At 38.6% G+C, this 21860-nt stretch overlaps 2 protein-coding genes across 21 annotated transcripts in view; one reads left to right on the top strand and one right to left on the bottom strand.

Annotated features, from left to right (window-relative positions):
* Positions 1 to 1184: 1184 nt before the first annotated feature.
* LOC143860766 (Pentatricopeptide repeat (PPR) superfamily protein) lies at positions 1185 to 10381 on the bottom strand. Of its 10 annotated transcripts, none has more exons than XR_013239806.1 (4): positions 6098 to 10381; positions 4171 to 4946; positions 3218 to 3513; positions 1185 to 1637 (listed from the first exon to the last, which is right to left on the bottom strand). XR_013239806.1 is itself a non-coding variant. In XM_077371581.1 (1 exon), the coding sequence occupies exon 1, from the start codon at positions 10167 to 10169 to the stop codon at positions 6906 to 6908; it is 3264 nt and encodes a 1087-aa protein (XP_077227696.1). In that variant the 5' UTR covers positions 10170 to 10381; the 3' UTR covers positions 5865 to 6905. The 10 variants fall into 10 exon arrangements, 1 of the variants encoding a protein (XP_077227696.1); XR_013239804.1 differs by having other exon boundaries at positions 1185 to 1802; XR_013239803.1 differs by having other exon boundaries at positions 1185 to 1933.
* Positions 10382 to 18602: 8221 nt separating this feature from the next.
* LOC143861892 (exportin-4 protein) overlaps positions 18603 to 21860 on the top strand; it is a 51794-nt gene continuing 48536 nt past the window's right edge. For 5 of the 11 annotated variants that reach the window (XR_013240059.1, XR_013240060.1, XM_077372853.1 and 2 more), the window contains exon 1: positions 18603 to 18797. Coding sequence is in view for 5 of the 11 variants with exons in the window: in XM_077372853.1 (XP_077228968.1) it covers positions 18708 to 18797 (90 nt within the window). In the remaining 6 variants the exon portion in view is untranslated. The remainder of the gene's footprint in view (positions 18798 to 21860) is intronic. The other 6 variants (XR_013240057.1, XR_013240058.1, XM_077372850.1 and 3 more) reach the window with 4 other exon arrangements.

A 21860-nucleotide genomic window follows, 5' to 3' on the forward strand; every position in this document is an offset into this window, starting at 1 on the left:
TGAAAGGGGGGTAAATATCATTTCCCGAGGGAAATATTATGATTATGGTTAAATTAGAGGGATATTCTTTTAAGTAAAAATTGAATAAGGTTGGTTCAAGTTATATCTTCTTTCGTGTGTTAAAAAAGTATAAACTTTCAAAAGTATTTTTCATTTCCAAACTTTTCCAGAAAAATTCTGCAATCCAAACACGTCCTCAACCGATAAGGTTAATAGTTTTCTTGAGAATTTTGTTTCTTTCCGCTATTTAGAGGGAAATGATATGATTATGGTTAAATTAGAGGGATATTGCCATAAACTCAACGTCTTTTTAGTAAAAATTAAAAAAGGTTGGTTCAAGTTATATCTTCTTTCTTGCGTTTAAAAAGTATGAACTTTCAAAAGTATTTTTCATTTCCAAACTTTTCCAGAAAAATTCTGCAATCCAAACACGTCCTCAACCGATAAGGTTAATAGTTTTTTTTTTCTTTTTCCCTAATGCTATGTTTGGTTGCCGGGTTTTTTTTGTGCCTGGGAGTTTTGTGGGAGAGTAAGTTAAATTTTGGTCCCATCCCATGTTTGGTTGCCTTTTAGCACTAGGTTTATTTTAATCCCACTCTTGTAATGATTACTTGTGGGGTGAATTTTTTAATCCCACTTTTGTAATGATTGCCTTTTCATCCCATCCCAAGATAACCCCAGGAACAAAAATAAACTCAGGAACCAAAAATAAGCTTGAGAAGAATTTTTTTCTACCCAACAGTTCAAGCAACCAAACAAAGGTTTTTTTTTCTCCCACCCTATCTCCCAGGGTATTTTTTTCTCCCACATAACCAAACATGGGATTTTTATTTTACCAGGATACTTCCAGGACTCTTTTTTTCCCACCTATCTCCCAGGGTATTTTTTTCTCCCACATAACTCCCGGGAACAAAAAAAACCCGGCAACCAAACAGAGCATAAGGCTCCATTTAATGGCTAAATCCGTGCGAGAAAGGGAAGGAATGAAAAGTAAAGTGACATGGCAAATGGAAAAGAACTGGAAAATAAAGGAAAAGAAAGCCTAGAATCTACGTTTTTATTGTTTGGAAAGTTGCTGAAAATGGGAATTTGGGTGTTCTGTTGCCTACAAAGTTGGATGGAAAGTTGCGGAAAAATCCTAGAAACAATATTCTGGTGTTCTGTCAGGCTGGAAATTCCCTGGAAAATGTACCACATCCATTGCAGTTATAAACATCCAAAGTAGAGCCACCATACATGTAATGTCAAAACAACTAGAGAAAAAAAGTAACATAATCAAAGGATTGTCGAGGTACAAATGAGTGTACCAACAAAACGTATTGTCACCCACATAGTCCAATATTATACTATCAGCATACGGTCCAGAGATAAGCAAATAAGGTTTGAGTTACTATAATGCATCCATGTCAAATCATAATACACTACTAGACTACACAGAATCTTCAAATATACCCATTCACGGCGCTTCGCGTCAAGATGTGGGCGGTGGCACCTAATCACTGCTGTCAATACCTGTGCTAACTGATCCTTGTGAACGGGCTCACTGTCCATTAGCGTAATCCTCCCCAAAAACTATCTGGGATTCCTCGAATAAATTATGTCGCCGTGTCAAGATTTCTCATCTTTTCAGGATGAGACTACATTGAACAATATAGAAGAACGACATAAACGTGCATACCGTAACATATGTTGTTCTCACTTCTTTGGATACAAAAAATATCCTGGTTGTTGAATCCCAACCAAACCCACATTGTTCTAAGATTGTCTTCACTTGCTTTTTATTGTTCTTCAAGGTTTTCAACCTATTATTGATATGGAATATGGTAAGGGTCAAATTGTAGGCATTGTTGATATCGAGGACGGCATTAGTATATGCCATGTCCGAATTCATTCAACACTTTATTCCCTTCCGTAATTTGATTCATCATGCTGGCTAACAAAGTCCTGTCCATATCTATATTTCACATATAATTGTAATACTAAAACAACTAACACAGGGAAATGATAAATGCACCCCTTTTCGTCACTAGGGACACCGAGCAGCAGTGTATCAATGACTGTAGAGGGGCTGATGTACTTCACGTCAGAAGGATTCAACGGATTTGATTGACACGTACATTGCAGTTGGGTGTCCCATGTGATGAAAAGGGACACAATTATCATTTCCCTATACATATTGAAGGAATCATAAATACGACAGATTAGGTGATCTAGGATTGTAATTCCCACAAAATATGTTTTTCTGTTTGAATGCTAACCCCCGCAAAATACAATGTGAAACTCTTGATGCTCTGTTTGGTTGCTGGGTTTCTTTTGTGCCTGGGAGTTTTGTGGGAGAGTAAGTTAAATTTTGGTCCCATCCCATGTTTGGTTGCCTTTTAGCAGTAGGTTTATTTTAATCCCACTCTTGTAATGATTACTTGTGGGGTGAATTTTTTAATCCCACTTTTGTAATGATTGCCTTTTCATCCCATCCCAAGATAACCCCAGGAACAAAAATAAACTCAGGAACCAAAAATAAGCTTGAGAAGAATTTTTTTCTACCCAACAGTTCAAGCAACCAAACAAAGGTTTTTTTTTCTCCCACCATATCTCCCAGGGTATTTTTTTCTCCCACATAACCAAACATGGGATTTTTATTTTACCAGGATACTTCCAGGACTTTTTTTTCCCCACCTATCTCCCAGGGTATTTTTTTCTCCCACATAACTCCCGGGAACAAAAAAAACCCAGCAACCAAACATAGCATGAGGGTTTGAATGCTAACCCCCAATAAATAAATAAAACCACAAACCAAAATGGGTTGTGGAATTGTGAAACTGTCGAGCGTTTGTGAGTTTGGGTTTGCTTTACCCTACATGAAATCTCAATATAATACCCAAATGTTAAAACCCAAATTAACAAAAAACAGATGGAAAAAAAACCCACAAACCCAAAATGGGTTGTGGAACTGTGAAACTCTAGATGGAATTTGATTTGGGATTGCTTTACTCTGTATGAAATAACAAATGTAAAAAATACCCAAATGTACAAACCCAAATGAAAAAAACCCAAACGAAACAAAAACCCACAAATCCAAAATGGGTTGTGGAACTATGAAACTCTCGACGACATTTGGGTTTGGGTTTGCTTTGCCCCGCATGAAATCGTAAGAAAAAAACACCCAAATGTTAAAACCAAAAATGAAAAAGTAGCAAGAGGGTTGGGTTTCATTTACCAGATCTAGAAGGAGGAATGCTCAAGCAGAAGGATGAAGAGGAGAGAAGTGTTTGTCGATTTTGCCATGGAGAATTGTTCTATCACCGTGTTTGCGAGAATCGAGGGGAAGGTATCCGCACGATTTGCCCAATTTTGAAAGACAGAAAGTGAAAAGCCACGTCGGATGGGTGGAAAGCCACGTCATTTTCTCATGGGGTTGAAGTGCGGTAATAAAACGACGGAATTTGTTTCTACTGGATTGTCGAATCAAAATCGCACTGGATTCCATCCAAAATGCGTCAACTGAACAAGCGCCTGCAATATCCAAATAACAAATAAAATAGAATTATTAGAGTTAATAAGGAGCTCATACATTTTAACAAGCCAGTAAAACATGGTCGGACTGAGAATTGAAAATTTCCTTGATCTGATAAGGCTTTCGTACTTCTACAACAGTCCTTTATTTCTGTTGATACATTTGCTAGCTTGCTCCATTTTTGAGACAGAACATGCTTGTCTCATAGTAATTGCCTCTGTCCATTTTGATTGTCAATGTACAATGTCGGTTCTAAAACCAAATCCAAAGTAAACTTCTAAGCAGAGGTGATCGGGCTTGTTGATGTGCATATGATCCCAGCAAAAATACAGAAGAATGACCAAATAAATACGAAAATGAATGAAATCCAAAGAAACAAAACATGGAAAACAACTCCAACAGTACCCCAAAGGAATTAGCAGAATGAGATTAAAAATATTTAGGTAGGCTCTATTTTCAACAAAGTGTTAACCCATCAAACATCTGTATTAGCTCATCAATTACCCAAGTTGCTTTTTTTCTTAGTGCTCAATTAACCAAGTTGGCCACATTAAAAAAAAAACCTCTGGGGGAAATCCCATTGCCTTGATCAATAAACATCTCATTTGTGGGCAACAATCAGAAGTGGAAAAAATAAGCAATTTTTTGAGATGTACCTATAGATTAAGCCCGAGTAGAAATCAAAATTCGGATACAGCTTCCTCTTAAAATAAATATTCTTCAAACTGTGCAGCTTTCTCTAATGCAACAGCTACATGCAACCGATATATGCTCACGAATAAACCCCCGGCAGCATATTAAATTTCAGATCAGCTTCTACCCAAAAAACAGCGTGAATCCAATCAAAACACAGTGATAGGCCGAGCTTCTATTGATGCCTCAGATCTGTGTTTTAAGTTGCACCTACCCATGTGCATAGGCTATCTATGCAAAATAATAGAAATTCAAGGGCTTTAATAATCCTGGATAACAATTGAATATAGTATGATCGTATTCTGAACAATCAAACTGGATAATTCCCCATGAAAACTGACTAGTAGCTTGCATTTCAGTATGCGAAATTTGTATTGGAAGATTACTCGTTGAAGTCACCCAACAGCCTCCCAAATGAACAATATCATTGCAATTAGAAAAGATCAGAAATTACAGAATCGATAACATAGTTGATACATCACCTCTTCAGAGCAAAAGCTCCAGCATCTTAAGAGAATAAGCAACAAAGATTACACCAAAGCATATACCAAAAGCAGATAGGGAATTCTCCCGCTCTTGTAAGTCCCTGAGGAGAGAGATGTAAGTAATCCTTGCAGAACCTAATCAAATACCTTGGAAGCAAGGGTTAGTACTGGGACTTGTCAAGGCTGTTGAAATAAGGATGACCCATTGCTGCCTTTACTGAGATCCTGTTTGCAGGAGCATACTGAAGTATTTTCTGTTTAATTTACACGAAGCGAAGAAATATGTTAATTTCAAAACTCAATTGACTATATAACAAGTAAAATAATAAGATTATGCAAATATAGAGCGCCCTCCCTGAGGCAAGCAATGAATTTTGCCCATGCATCCCCAGTTGCTTTAATGAGCATCTGATGAAGCTCGTTAAAGCATTTAATAAATTATATAATCAGCCGGCTGTATAACAAAGAAATCTGTTAATTGCAAAATTCAGCCAGATATATGACAAATGGTGGATCATTTTACAGATTATAATTTTTTTAACAAAAATGATTTTATAAACACTTCTCCATATCTGCATTGAAGCTGCAATCCGGGTGGTACTCTGGGTCTCATGATACATGCAAATAGTGCAGTAGACTTCTTTTTTTAAACAAAATAAGGATCTCAGAAAGATGTCTTCAAAGAATGGCATTATGCTTTAAGCTTCATCTTCTATAAACATAATAATCCCTGGAAATGAAAACAAAAGGGTTGCTGATCTTATATAATCACATTGCAACATTAGTAGGAGGATTTAGTGACAGAGCATGATGAAGAAAAGTGATATTTGCCAAAATTCTGTGTTGTGTAACCAGATAGTCCATTTTTATTTACACAATTCCAGTCGTTAATTTAAGACCCACAATGTAGGACTCAATTAACTATCAACTAGCAGCTAGGATTTTCATGGTTACCATGAAGGCGAGAAAGTTAGGTGCAGGTCAACAGCAGTCCTTTTCAAGGTGGAAATGCACTTTCTGCTTGTGAGTTAAATTCACTAGTGATGCTGCTTATGAGACAGACGGCCGGTGCAATGGCGAGATACAGTAATGGGACTTCATTTGTTACAACTGTCAGTCATAATTCTAGAAGCATATCCAGTAATCAACCAAATAGAGTGAATAAAAAGTCCGATACAAACTAACTCTCTTTAAAAATTCATTGTTATTGTAAAATACAAAGAACACTAGAAGCAGAAGCCATTGGCACTGTCACACTAACCTCAGAATCTTAATAAAAACTAAGCATAAGGTGTGAAATTTTTCATGTTTATAAGAAATTGAGTCGTCAAGAAACTAACCCAAGTGCCACATATTTCCCAACTAATGTAGCTAAACAAATCTTTAATATCATAACCTATCATACCTAGTAGTTAATGTCCTTCCATTCTGGTATAAACTGTACACCAATTTGGTTTAAGATCATATGACATCAGACTGTCCCGAGATCCATTCCGTAATGTCCGGTGGATGATGAATATACATTAAATAATGGGGTGTGGCTCATACATGTTGTTTTTCATTGAGGAAACACAAAATTTAGATCCAAGATATGAGAAGCTGTTCTAGTAAAATACTACCTAGCATGTCAAGCCCCCTTTTCAAATGGGTCCAAGTAAGCAGAAAGTGCATTTCCTGAAGTATTGCAGCTTCTCCTAGTCATAATCTGAAGTGCTCACTTCAATTGCACAGTTCCAAGATCTTGATAGAGATGAGATGTTCATTGACTACTAGAAAAGATGAACAGACAGCGGAACAACACAAACCTGCTCACACCTGTCTTCAATAGCCTTCAATAGCATCTCTTGTTCACATAATGGCATTCCTCGCTCTATTAAATTCCTTTCCCATTGGCTGACAATAGCTTTTTTGCAGCCTCATAACTTTCCAAAAATAATAAGAGAGCAAAAAATCAGGCACAGCTCAAAAATGGGACCGAATAGGTAGTGGTATGAACTGAATATGGCCAAAAGAGGAAAGAGAATTGAAGGATCCAACTAATGCGGATAGAAAGCTCCAAACACATAGGCTTCACCCAGTTAGAAACTCTCCAAACTAGCCATCACATAGCTTATGTCAACTGTTTCCATGGTTGCAGCCTTTCTGCTTCAGAACCAACTGAGAGTTTGGTTCCACTCAGCTCAAGTAGACATTTGTAGATTAGAAGGCCTCTCTCAATCTTCGCCATGCAAAGCTAAATCAAGTCCAGCAACATAGCCATCTTCACTTATCAGCGCCGTCAATCCCTGCAAAACCATATATATGTCTCTTGCGATAGGATGGAATTTATCCCCCGCAACAAATAAGTTTGTCTTATTACCCACTACAATCCAGCTACACCCAGGCAACTTCCTTACTCCTCTTTCGCTCATTGCTTTCCTCACTGATTTAACCCCATCCCAGTTTCCGGACGCAGCGTACATGTTAGAAAGAAGCACATATGGTGAAGAATTTTGAGGCTCCAACTCAATGAGCTTTTCAGCTGCACACTTCCCCTGTACATAATTTCCGTGTATTCTACAAGCAGCAAGAAGGGTGGCCCACATTACACCATCAGGTTGGAACGGCAAGTTGTTGATAAATTCCTCTGCTTGTTCAATATAACCGCTGCGGCCAAGGAGATCAATTATGCACGCATAGTGATCAGCCCTTGGTTGAATCCCATACTTACTCTGCATAAAATCAAAAAATTCAAGGCCTTCAGACACTAGCCCTGAATGACTACACGCAGTGAGAACACCAAGGAATGTGATATCATCAGGTTTCACTTGCCCTTTCTGCATCTGGTTGAAAACCCTAAGGGCGTCATCAGCATAGCCGTTCTTCGCAAATCCAACGATCATAGAGTTCCATGAAATAACATCTTGTTTATTGCTCGTCTCATCAAAAACTTGCATAGAACCTCTCACATCCCCACACTTAGAATACATGTCTACAAGTGCACTACCTGTATATTCATCTGAATCAAAGCCAGTCTTAATGATGAGACAATGAACTTCTCTTCCATCCCTCAGGGAAGCTAAGCAAGCACAAGCTCTAAGGACACTGGCAAAAGTAGCTTGATCTGGTCTGGCACCATAATAACGCATTTTGCTAAATAAACTAAGAGCTTCCTCGCTGTTATTATTTTGTGCGTGTCCTGATATTATAGCAGTCCATGACACTGTGTTGTTATTGTCGGGTATCTCCCAAAACAGCTTATTTGCTTCTTCTTTGCTCAAGGACTGCAAATACATGCTGAGGAGTGAGATCCCCAAGAAGGCATCCTCATATAAAAGGCATGACTTTAGACTATAACAGTGAATCTGCCTTCCTATATTCAGTCGAGAAGAGCCACCACATGCCGGCAAAATGCTGGCAAAAGTGAACTGAGATGGCTTTAGTCCTTCGGCCTGCATTTGGCGAAATAAATTAAACGCTGCCTCTCCATTGTTGTTCTGAACATAACCTGCAATCAGAGCATTCCTTGAGACCACACTTGGCTCGGGCATCTGAAAAAGAGCCCTACTAGCAGCCTCCAAAGTCCCACATTTTGCATACATGTCAACAAGGGAGCTCCCTGCATAGAGATTCAATTCAAAACCACACTTTACGGATAAGCAATGAACTTTCATTCCTTGTTCGAGCGCTTGAAGATTAGCACAAGCACTGAGTATAGTGGCCAAGGAAACTTCATCAGGCACAATTCCATCCAACATCATCCTATGAAACAAAATTAGTGCCTCATTCTCATCTTGGTCATGGACGTACCCAACTATGATAGCATTCCAAGAAACAATGTCTCTATTCTGAATCAACTCAAATTGATGCCGCCCATCTATTATAGCTCCGGATTTCACATACATGTCAACAACAGCATTTCCTACAAACACACACTCCTCTAACCCACTCTTGATTATAACCGAATGTATTTCCCGTCCCATTTCTAGACTTTCTAGGCAAGCACATGCACTAAGAACGCTTGTGTAGGTGAATTCATCGGATGAAAAGCCGCAACCTTTCATATCATAAAACAATTCCATGACTCTGTTTGGAAGCCCATTCTGTGCATAACCTCCAAGCATTGCATTCCAAAGGACGATATTTCTTTCATTCAATGTATCAAACATTTTTCTCGCATCATCTATGATGCAACACTTGGCGTACATGTTGATCAATGAGCTTCCCACGAAAACGTTTGATTCTAAACCTAGTCTAATCGCCTCGGAATGAACTTGGCGGCCTTGACTTAGAGCCTTCAGATTGGAAACAACACTCAACACACTTCCTAAAGTCGACCGAGTAGGTTTAACACCAGTTTCTCTCATTTCTTGAAAGAAAAGAAGAGCTTCAATGCCACATCCATTATGGGCGTGCCCCGAAATCATCACATTCCAAGCAACAACATTCGGAATAGGCATTTGGGTGAAAAGATCACGAGCATCTTCAAGCCTGCCTAAACTAACACAAGCAGTTATAGCAGTCACAAACATAACCTGGTCTGGCTTACCACCTAGTCTCTGCATTTTTAAAAACAATTCAAGTGCTTCCTCAGACAAACCAATACGAACATATCCGGCAATCATAGCAGTCCAAGAAACCATATCAGGGTCTATAATTTTATCAAACGCCTTGCAAGCATCAATCATGCGGTTACATTTAGCATACATATCAATCAGAGAGCCTCCACAGAAAGAATACAATTCGAATCCCATCTTAATAACATTACAATGTAATTGCTTACCAAAGCCAAGAGACATCAATTTTGCACAAGCGGATAGAACTATTGCAAATGTAAATTGATTTGGACAAGCGTTAGAATTCCACATAGACGCAAAAGCCCAAACAGTCTCTTCTATCAATCCATGTCTTGAGTAAGCAGACAGTATAGAGTTCCAAGCAGTCCCGTCTTTCTCTTCAAGTTGGTTGAACATTTTTAGAGCAAGACCCAGATGGCCACATTTAGCATACAAATCCACAAGGGCATTTCCAATATTCCCAATCAACCAGAACCCAAATTTCAGGGTCTGGGCATGGAGAACCTTACTGTTTTTTAAAACCCGGGCTATTCGTTGAGGCTTTTCATCAAAAAATTGGTGGGATTTGACTGAGTTGCACTCTTCTAACAAGGATCTTAACAGATGGGTGTAGATATGTGGGTCTGGAATCAAACCCATCTGATTATTTCCTTTTAGCTCTTTAGTTTCTTCCAAAGTAGTTGATATGTTTTCGGCTCCCCGTTTAGGCATTTCATCGAACAATTGGTGGGACTGGACTGAATTGCATTCATTTAAAAATGGTCTAATGAGATGAGCGGCCAACTTACAGTCTGTAATAGGTTCCAACTGAATCTTTGCTCTTGAAGCTGTTGAGGAATTGGAAGAACGAAAGAGAGCCGAGGAATGCGAGATTGAGGTGAGTCTGGGTACAATTCTCTGACTTAAGTTTCGGCTATGCATTGATCCGGACTAAACTCGGCATGATTAGGGGCGAACTAACAAGAAATAGATGGCGATTTGTGTTTCGAAATTATCCTAACGGTGGATGTGGCATGTGCAAGATCAACGGCCTAGATCATTTTGTTAGTTGGTTTTGTGAAAAGGTATTAAGTGAAAGGCCATAAAAGAAGGGGTGTAAATGTAAGAGACTTTTGGGGAGGGAACCAGCGTGATGAAGAGTTGTGTTTCTTCCCATAAATGTCTATTTATTCTCGCATCCGGTCCCTACTTGCACACAACAATTTCTACATCCTTCTCTTTGCAATCCACGGCAAAAAGAGAGAGGAAGTCGGTTCCCATCACCGTCTGTTGTAGAGTAAGGAGAAATACCGGAATGGAATCCTTCTAGTGATAGCAAAACGATATTCGGCTTTCGGTATGTTCCCTTTACTGTTTCAATTTCAATCCATATGGTTAATTGTGATTTTCTCAAAGTTGAACCGCCAAAGATCCGTTGCCCGTGTTCCTTTTATGATGAACACTTACATGTGGCATCAGAGCCACGGTTCCGGCGAGAAAATCGCATTAAAGTGATTGAAATAGGGTTTGTGAAAACTTGTATTTTGAGTGCCGCCATCAATTCTGAAGTCGGATCGATGATTAAATGGCACTAAAACGTTGCTTGTGTTCCCATGAATCTAACGCAACAAACGGTTCGTCGATCCGATGTCTGGATTGCGTTTGGCAACGATTTAAAGATGAAAATTTCAACTTTTTGGGAAGTTTTGGACCTCGGCGGAAAACAGTGTGCCACCGGCGACCGGCTTGTCCGACCAGAGATTTCCGGTGTGGTTGCGAAGTTCGTCGAGAGACGCGTCCAATGGAGTATTGTGAGCCTCAATCGGACTTCAAACGAAGCCGCAATAATAAATCGAACTTTGAGTGTTTTTTCGAATTTTGCTGGAATTTTCACTATTTTAATGAAGAATACGATGAATAGTGTCGAGCTTGGCGGGCCGCCCGGGCTCATCAAGGATCCGCAACGGGCTTTTCAATTAAAAAGGGCCCAGTAGACCCTCAAAGCCCACCAAACCTCTTGGCCCAACCTGACCTGAACCGGCCCATAGGCCCAAACGGCCCAAATATGTGTTTAACTCGGTTTGGCCCATTTTTGTGAGATTTTTGGCCAGATTATATCGGTTATGGAGGTTTTGCACCCTTCTGAATCCATTTTTAGGTCAGTTTTAGCATTTGGTATTAGTATCATATAGGTATAGTGTAAATTCAAAAACTTTTGATTTTTCAAGTTGGTTTCTGAGTCAAATATTTTAGGGTTTTAGCCCAAGTAAAACTGGTTCCGAACGTTTTGCAACCCTTTGAAACCATTTTTGCTATCATTTTGCCATTTGAGCACTTTTGAGGTCATTTTTGGTATTTAAGCACTGTATGATATAGTTACAGTGTAAAATCAAGACTTTTGGTTTTGTAAGTTTGATTTTAAGTCAAATATTTTGGGGTTTTGGACTTGGGTTAGACCATTCCGAACCCGTTTCCAAGGTCTGTTTTGGTGTTCGGAGTCTGGATTTTAAAATTCCAGTATAATTTTATAACTTTTGGGTTTTTTAAAGTGGGCCTTGAGTTTAATTTTGATTTCAAACTCTTAAAGAATTAACTAAATGCCATGGAGACCCAGCTATGTAAAGTTTTGATGTTGTTTAACGATTAAAACTCACTCAATGAACACCTTTGGTTTCTAATTCTTAACTTAAGAACCCCTATATGTTGTTTATATGCTTTATGTTTTGCATATAACTTAAGGGTTAAAATGATTAGTTGAAATCATATACGGAACTTAACTTTTAACTTGAATGCACATTTGTTCATGCCAGATATGCTTAAAACCCAAGCTTATGGTTATAATAAACTGATAGTGTATATTTTCAAAACCTAAAACATTGAATTATGTTTGATCATGGAACTTGAAAGTTGGTTTCGTATACACAAGTTTATTACGTTGTTCATTATTTTTAGTTGAAATTAAACTATATCTTGTTATGATTGGTCACTAAATGAATGAACAAAAAACTGCGATTCCGACTGGGAAACGAAATCGCTTAAGGTTAAATGGTTAATTTTGAGAACCGTGTCGCATACAATGACACATTTATGGACTATGAACCACTTTCAATTACGACTATTTGTCCAAGAGCAACACTTAGCCCAATGGATGACTGTTGTTTTGCACAAATAGGCGGTGTGAGAGGGCTAGGCCTGGGTAACCTAGTTTTGGGTTATGCTTCTGCCCAACGGTGATGTGCGCTTCAAGTATAAGGTTATCTGGCCCTAGTTGGTCTCATGGGAGAGCCAATTGTGTGTTGTGGCACGGCCTAACGGACTACCCATGGTGACACGCCTGGTGTCTCGCCAGAATCACAGTGTTGTGATTTCTTGAATTGAAAATCGTTTGTGTGTTGTGTCACGGCCCAACGGACGACCCACAATGACACGTCTGATGTTTCGTCGGGGTCACATTTTTTGTGATTCTGGGCAATCTAACTAATTTTCCCTTAAGATAGATTGACTGAGTATTGTATGTGAGAACCAATTGTGTGCCGTGGCACGGCCCAACGGACGACCCACAGTGATACACCGGTGTCTTTTCATAATCATGGTATTGTGTTTTCTAAAGTAGAAAGCAATTCTGCATCATGGCACGACCCAACGGACGGCCCACGATGGCACATATGGTATTTAATTAGAAGCACACTTATGTATCATCATGATTTTATACATTTTAGTCATTTTTTCAGTTGGATTGATTAAAATCGTGGATTGAGTTAATTAAACTCCATTTGTGGACTGAATAGGTGTTATACGAAGTGAGCATGTTTGGAACTGCAAGTCTGTGTCTGTGACATTGAAGTTGTTGGTATCTTAGTGTCTTTTCTAGATACCGATTATGTTGAGTACTTTAGTGGGTTAGAAACCTTAGCAAGTGATGGAATAGATCTGCATAATTCAAGACTACAAAAGGCTAGACTATGTATCATTGAATGACAGACTCACTAAACCCACATCTAAAAGATGCTTATGAATAGTGGGAGTTCAATGTTAGTATCACTCTAGTAGTAATGATAGACCTCCATTTTTTATGCAATTCGAGATGTTTTTAAGACTCGAAAATGCAAAGGAGTTCTTGAATGTAGTTAGTGAATATTTTAGAGGATCATTGGAAGCACTTGTAAATGCCCTTATGATGTGTTTTGATAATCTTAAAGTATATTCACCAAAGTTGTAGTTTTGAGCACACTTTGAAAGGCTTTAGATTCGGAACCTTGGTTGTGCTCACTTTCGACACACCTCTTGGTTATTTTAAATGGCAACATTAGAGTCCTGAAGATATAGAATAGTCTTAGCATTATCAATTAAAGAGAGTGAACTTGGTATCAAGTGCCATTATCTTGAATAATAAATGACACATAAAGTATGGATCCCTTAAGTTCGATATGGACTGGAATTAATACAATATCTTTGTATATTATGATTTCTATTTCCTAAGTACTCCAGAAAATGATTTGTGAATAGATTAAGGCATTACTATTCACATTTAGAATTCTATGTGAGGTCTTGGTGCGAGTTAGGTGCTTAGTAGATGAGAGTATACCATTATATCGGGAAATAGAATAAAGGTGGCTGTTGAATCCATTATTACTCGCCACTCTTTTCTGAAATTTTGGTTTCATATGAACTATAAACCTTATTATAGAAAAACTTGATTCCTTTGGCTATGAATCAAGGTCTTAAAGTATAATGGATTCTCTCTAGTTTTTCATTTCTCATTTAGTGATTCTGGTTCTCTTCAGGACAATCCTTATTGACTTTTATTGCACTTCTCTCAAGGTCAGACTTGGCTCACCTTGCATTAGAATGAGATAATCAGTATTGTTATAAATAAATGAAATCGCATGAACAAGAATTTATCCAATCAGTGGCTTAAGTTTTTTAACCACATATCTGAGGATAGTTGGGTAAAAGAAGAATTCTAGATTCACTTGATTTTACCGATTTAAACAATGATACGGGGTACATTGAAGGAGAAATATACAAAGATTAATCGGTTTAGGGTGTCACCAGGAGTATTGATCTACTAAAGGTCATTCACAATGACATCTTGGATCTTTGGACTCTGACAGTTGGTGGCGGAAGGTGTTACCCTTTTGGTTAAATTTTCTAGCCATATTTAAATGTCTCTCTAATCAGAAGTAGGAGGCCCTATCTTTGTTTATGATCTACAAGGTAAGAGTCGAGAATTAACTTGACATAAACGATCAAAACAATAAGGGTCATTTATGCAACTCTCTGTTGCCTAAGATTGTGGGTTAAAACTCTTAAAACACCCATGTATTTTGTGATCCAAGTAAGGCTGTGCCTAAGACCCTTTAAGATTTATGGGTCATAAGGAAGCTGAAATTGGGAAACATGCAACTTTGGGTTGTTTACATGAGGCAAAAGTTTATAACCCACGAATATAGTGATAAAGCTCTATGACCATAAGTTGCAATTTCAAAGATTATCTTAAAGTATTTAAGGGTTTTAGGTTCTGTTGATTGACCCATAGTACGTATATTGTCGGGATTAAATGTGCCAAGACTTCTAAAGGATGGTGACCTTAGTGGGAGTGTAGTGTTTTTAGTAAAATCACCTTTAAGGAGAACCAGATTGTAGTACTGGTACTGGTGATCCAAGAGAAGGTGGTACCAATGCTCATTGGAACATTAAAAGACACATATAAGTTAACAACCCACATTATAGATGTTTCGGTGGTGACGACTACCGAACAATCCTTGAGGCTAAGGAAAGAGGCACATAGTCTGTAGACTTAGAGATTCTGCTTAAGGTTTAGAGCAGACTTCCCGACAATTGTACATAAAGTTTCATCAAGTACTCTCTATGTTAAGTTTTAAGGAATTGTCACAGCATAATGGATATATCTTAAGGTCAGAGGAGTAATATTATTTTTCTCGTGTTATGTGTTGATGGTATACTACTTGCTAGTACTACTTAGCCATGTTCAATGATATTCATACAAAATAATTCAGGTGAAGCATCCTACATAATATGAGTTTAGATTCACCTAGTTGGGACTCGAGGATTGCTGAAATTGTAGAAAGCCTATCTTGGTAAAGTCCTAAGTATTGAACGTGGATAAATTACTCAATTTGTAGTGTTCCTATAGTTAAGGGTGATATATTCAGTCAGTTACAAGGTCCCAGGATCAATTCATTATAGGAGAATATAAAGAGGTTCCCTAATAGTTTCGCAATTGGGGTCTATTGAATGTTTAAATCTGCACCTATCTGTGTATAACTTATATGGTGGGCAAATTTAGAAAGTACCAATGTTATTTATGTATGGATTATTGGAAATTTGCCAAAATGTTATATATTGTCTGTAAGGAACTAAATGTTTAATGCTCACATAAAGTAAATGAGATAACCCTAGTGTGATTGGTTAATCTAATTCCGACTGTTGTCGGAACACCTAGAGTTATGCTCTGGTATATTTTGCAGAAAGTCCTAAATCGTGGAAGAATGTCAAATTGACACTCAGTTGCTTCCACCTTGGGTACGGAGTTTATTGTGTACTTCAAGGCCTTGTACTATGCATTGAAGTCGCGGAATTTTGTCTCAGGGTTTTATCTTGTTGATAGTCGACAAGTTATTGAGAATGTATTGCGATAATTCCGCTGCGGTTTTACAATTCCAAGAACGACAAATCAAGTAATGGGGTCAATGTATTGACATATAATCGTGAGGAAGTTTAGAATCAGTGTGTATTACATAAGCACCGCACTTATGTTGGCGGATCCTTTGACTGAGGGCTTGTCACCAAAGCTCTTCAGAGAGCATGTAGCGTGCATAAGGTTGGTTGACACTTTTGACAGCCTATGACAGTGGGAGTCTGCAGTAGGTATTGAGATACACTGTTGTGATCACATTTTATTTTATGATTCTGATATATATTGTTTTCTACCGCTCAATTTTGTGCACATTACGTAAATGGATTGTGAGTAAGAGGTAGAATGTTTGTAGACTGTTTTGGACCATATTTACATCTTATGCATGTATGCGTTTACATTCATGTTAGTAAGTATTACTAATGATATAATCGTGGGGTAGGCTATTAGGTAGAGTTGGTGACCCAATGGTTACATGGTTTATTGTTGGTAGTTTTTGCTAAACTGAATGTTGTATTTATTATCTAACTAACTTAAAGATATGATCCTTATGTTTGGCTCAAAGATCTTGCTGGCCAAGTGGGAGAATGTTAGGAAATTATCCTAACGGTGGATGTGGCATGTGCAAGATCAGCGACTTAGATCATTTTGTTAGTTGGTTTTGTGAAAAGGCATTAAGTGAAAAGCCATAAAAGAAGGGGTGTAAATATAAGAGACTTTTGGGGAGGGAACCAGCGTGATGAGGAGTTGTGTTTTTTCCCATAAATGTCTATTTATTCTCTCATCCGGTCCCTACTTGCACACAACAATTTCTACATCCTTCTCTTTGCAATCCACGACAAAAAGAGAGAGGAAGTCGGTCCTCATCACCGTCTGTTGTGGAGTGAGGAGAAATACTGAAATGGAATCCTTCCAGTGATAGTAAAACGATATTCGGCTTTCGGTACGTTCCCTTTACTGTTTCAATTTCAATCCATATGGTTAATTGTGATTTTCTCAAAGTTGGACCGCCAAAGATCCGTTGCCCGTGTTCCTCTTATGATGAACACTAGGGGTGTAAACGGATCGAATTCGGAGCGGATATGGCTATTTCAGAATTCGATTACAGTATACACTATCCGAATTCGGATTCGGATTTGACGGATATTTAATATCTATTACCGAATTCGTATCCGTCGGATATTGTTCGAATTCGGATATTATCCGTATCCGTTTATCCGGTAAATTTGAACATTTTATTGCAGCACTTTATCTTTTTTCTCCTACTTACTCGAATGAATTTTCCAAACCCTAAAACTAGACCTCTACATTCTCTTCACAAAATTAACTCTCAAACCCTAAAATATATGAGATCCTCTTCTTCCTTTTAAAACAAAGGCAGAGAGAGAGAAAGAGAGGGAGGCGATGGGGATGGATGATAGTGTTGGTAGTGGTCTTTGGGTTTTTCCTTTTTTTTTTGTATATGATGGAATGGGTTTGGGCTATTTTTGTTTTTATTTTTATTTTTCTAAAAATAATACACTTTTCTTATAGAAACAAAAGATAGTGTGTCATTACTAAAAATAAATATTAATGATATTATTAATAATAAATAAAAATGATTTACTTCTCGGATTCGGATGTTAAACGGATCGGATATACCATTTACCAGATTCGCATCCGCTAAGAGCCGGATATCTCGTAAACGGATTCGGATAATATCTGCTTGAAACAGATTCGGATAATATTCGCTTTAAACGGATTCGGATGCGGACGGTAATCGAATTTTCGAATATCCATTTACACCCATAAGGAACACTTACAATTTGGACCCTCTACCTCAGTTTAGCGCTTGTGATTTGAAAAAAAAAAACAGAAAAAAAAGACCCGTTGTAAGAGTGCAGACTTTAATGCTTTTTTATGTCAAAACACATTAAAGTGGGGCGCTTAATCCTACAGATGGGGTGAAAAAAATCTGCTCAACATTCATTTGCTGGTCCCACCACGGACAGGGAATGACCCAATTTTGTTTCCTTCGGATGATCCTAGCCATCCATATTATAGCTTCAAAATGAATGATCCATAAAATAAAAAGGGAAATGTTGTCAGCACTACTCTATTTTGATGAGGGCATTCTCACTTTATTAAAAGTACTATATGGCCCGCACCATAAGATGATCCAAACAGTCCATTAGATGGGACACAGCCTAAATAGGTTGTGCCCCAAAAATTATTTTCATAGGTTGATCCTAACCCTCCGATCTATAGAGGGTGAGGATCAACCCTCTAACATACATACAGATCGGAGCGTTAGGATCAACCTATGTAAATGATTTTTGCGGCTCAACCTATTTAGGCTGTGACCCATCTAATGGACGGTTTGGATCATCCTAAGGTGCTGGCCATACCTTCCTTTTTTAATAAAGTGAGGAGTGCCCTCATCAAAATATAGTAGTGCTGATAACATTTCCCAAAAAGGAAAGAACACAATTTCTTCACACCTGAGTGTTAAAGTTCTCCAATGTGAAATCTTTTCGTCCATGGATCATCTGGTTTATGTCTCACAAGATGAACGGTTTAGATCACCAAATTGGCGGGACCACTAAATTTTGCCGGACAAAATGATATGTTCCCCCATTTCTTTCCCGACCAACCCATTTTAGTGAAAAAGGGTTGGCCCAGGGAAAAAAGCAAATATATAACTCCAAACATGAAAGAGAAAATGAAAAGCTATAAATTCTCTCTCCTCTATCTCTAACAATCCGCTTCTTCTTTTCTACTCTCACAGGAATTTCTCATTCGACTGTTCCGAATATCTCCGTTCCTCAAACCCTAAAACGGAGATGCAGAGGGTTTTGGAAGGAGGAACGGACGATCTTTCTCACCTTCAATCCACCATGTATTCAATCGAGCAAGCTTGTAGCTCGATCCAGGTTTTGTTTCTATTCCCACTTTTATTAAAAGATCTATTTAATCGCTCTAGGTCACAGATTTTTGGCAGATTTTGATGCTCTGGTTATGGATTTCCCTTTCGTTTTCATTGATTCCTGAAATATTTTCAAATCGTTTTTCAATTCACCTTTTATTTAACTTTAGGGTTTTGTGAACGGTTTTTTTGGTGTTATGATTTGTTCGGATTGATTTTTTAGAGATGTTTTGATTCGATAGCGTTTGATTAGTTGTAATTGTTATTCTGATGTTTTATGGATGCATTTGAAGTGTTGCTGATAGGAGAGAGCTTTTTCAAGTGACACTGAATTATGCTTAATGAATCTAGGGAGCTGTTTTTGTTTGTTCTCTTATCATCATTTCTTATCTGATTCATAATCTCTCACTAGATAGTGTTATCGAGCCATCTTATGCCACCATACTGCAATATATAATGTTCACAGAGAGAGAGAGAGAGAGAGAGAGAGAGAGAGAGAGAGAGAGAGAGAGAGAGAGAGAGAGAGAGAGAGAGAGAGAGAGCTTATCTGCGCTCGAGTGCAAAAAAATAATGTGGGCCCACATTTTTGGGGTGATCCAAAGCATTCATTTGGAAGGCCCTTCCATTGATAGGGTGTGTACCAAAAATCAGATCCATAGGGTGATCCTAACCCATTCAAAAGTGGAGGGAAAAATGGACACACTGTTTGTCCACAAATCTGCCCATTTTTCCCCTCCACTTTTGGATGGGTTAGCACGATCCTATGGATCTGATTTTTTGTGGACACCCTATCTTGGTAAGGGCCTTCCAAATGAATGCTCCGGATCACCCCAAAAAATGTGGGCCCACCCTGTTTTTTGCACTCGAGCGCAGGAACAGTAAGCTGTTGAGTGAGAGAGCAGCCACCTCAGATGAATTAACAGATATTCTGTTCAACAAAGGATATTGCTCTCAAATTGATTTATCTCCAAGCCATACATCCTGGAATTTGATTTTCTTCCCTTGCCCGATGCATAATATAGTGCTTTTAACAAACTCATCCAGCAGATAGCTGGTTAGTGCCACGAACCAGAACCTTTTTTGTTGTTGGGATACCAAGCTAACCAACAATTGTCCGAGCTGCCACGCTTATCACAGATAACAAATCTCCCCAAAGCTGATTTTTCCTCGCCATACCTTCAATTCTATATTCCCAGTAGAGCCCGATTCATTCTTTTCACGTTAATGATACCAAGTCTTCCATCATGTTTCGACCTGCAAATATCTTCCCAATTAATGAGATACCTGAATTTCTTCGACTTCTTCCGGTCCCATAGAATGTCGCTTTGGTTTTTCTCTAGCCTCTTCCATGAATTTTGAACATTGGAATATTAGCCAATGCAGATTTTCTGAGCGTGATCTCACCCCATCCCCTCATTAAAAAAACCCCATGCATTTCTTCTTCCACGAAGCAAGTTTCGAGTCAATCCTATCCACTTCTACAGGCCAAAGGGATTTTTACATAGCCCGAATGCCAAGAGGAAGATTGAGGTAGTGAATGGGAAGAACACCCACCTTGCAACCAAAGGATGTCGCCAACTCCTTAGATCTGTTATGATCAACATTAATACCAATCAGAGAGCTTTTGGACAGGTTGAAATTGAGCCCAGAGACTGTCTCAAACCATTTTGATACGGATCTGATGTTAATAAGCTCCTTCATGCTATTACTGTTTTTGAAGAAATATTCTATTATTCTCAACCCAACCCAACTCAACTCAACTCAACTCAACTCAACTCAACTGAGCCTTTATCCCAAACTAGGTCGGGTTGGCTAATGAATCCTTGAGAAAATTTTCATAAAGAAGGTGAAAGAATCTACCGGGCTCAAATTGACTGTCTAATCTTGACACTAGTTGGGTTCGTTTACATGGATCATTTTCTTCCATTCCCTCCTATCCAAGGTCTTGTTCTCTGTTATGTTCCTAGCCATCAAGTCTTTCCTCACTGTTTCTACCCAAGTTGTATTCGGTCCGCCCCTTCCTCTTTTTACTTCATCAACTTGGCACAACTGCACGAGTCACTTCTTCTTACTGGAGCATCCAACATATAACTATATCTTCAACATATTGCAGGATGGAGACTTGGAGATGAAACCAATTGTTAGAAACTTAATGGCTTCTCCAAAAGCTTAAGCTGTTGGAGAAGGGCAGTATTTAATCTTTTATATTTTAACACTCTCCCTCATGTGTGGCCCACTTGGGAAACACGTGGCACATGTGGTCCCACCTTGGGCCGACCATTGCATGTGGATCCCTTTTTTTTTTTGATATCGGGGAGGTTTGAACTCGAGACCTTTGGCTCTGATACCATGTTAGAAACTTACCGACTTCTCCAAAAGCTTAAGCTGTTGGAGAAGGGCAGTATTTAATCTTTTATATTTTAACACCAATATTGGGGGGGATAGTAACTCTACGAAATAGCTCGTTTGCCTCTGCCTTTGAGAACATCTGGCGCAGCGCTTCTTCAACAATCGTGAAAAGCAAAGGGGATAGAGGATCTCCTTGTCAGAACCTTGACTGTTTTTGAAGAAACCAACTGTAGACCCATTAATTAGAATCGAGAAGGAAGCTGAAGAGATACACTCCTTTTCAATGTCGATCTTGCAAAGGAAGCCTTCCTTATTTCCACAGTAGATTAGCTGTGCATTTGTGGGCGATTAAAACCCTGTCCAGAATTTGGCGGTCACCAATGAAAGCTCCTTGTGTCAGAGATATCAGAGATGACAGCACCTTCTTTAATCTAGAAGCCAAGAACTTCAAAAGAATCTTGTAAATGCTACAAACCAAACTGATGGGTCTCTAGTCTTCAGCTTTCATAGCTCCTTCTCGTTGTGTTAAAATTAATCATAACTTTCTTGTCGGCCCTGTTGTGCTGGTGTTTTTGGTCCTTGCTAATAATGTGATGATCTTGAAGGATGAACTTTACCAACAATTATAAACTGCAAGTTTTCTTGTGTGTGTGTGTGTGTGTGTGTGTGTGTGTGTGTGTGTGTGTGTGTGTGTGTGTGTCTCAATATCCATTGCTTGTGT

This window comes from Tasmannia lanceolata, unplaced genomic scaffold (genome assembly GCF_043159265.1).
Source record: "Tasmannia lanceolata isolate RefF3 unplaced genomic scaffold, GAP_Taslan_0.1 ptg000037l, whole genome shotgun sequence".
Lineage (NCBI taxonomy): Eukaryota > Viridiplantae > Streptophyta > Magnoliopsida > Canellales > Winteraceae > Tasmannia > Tasmannia lanceolata.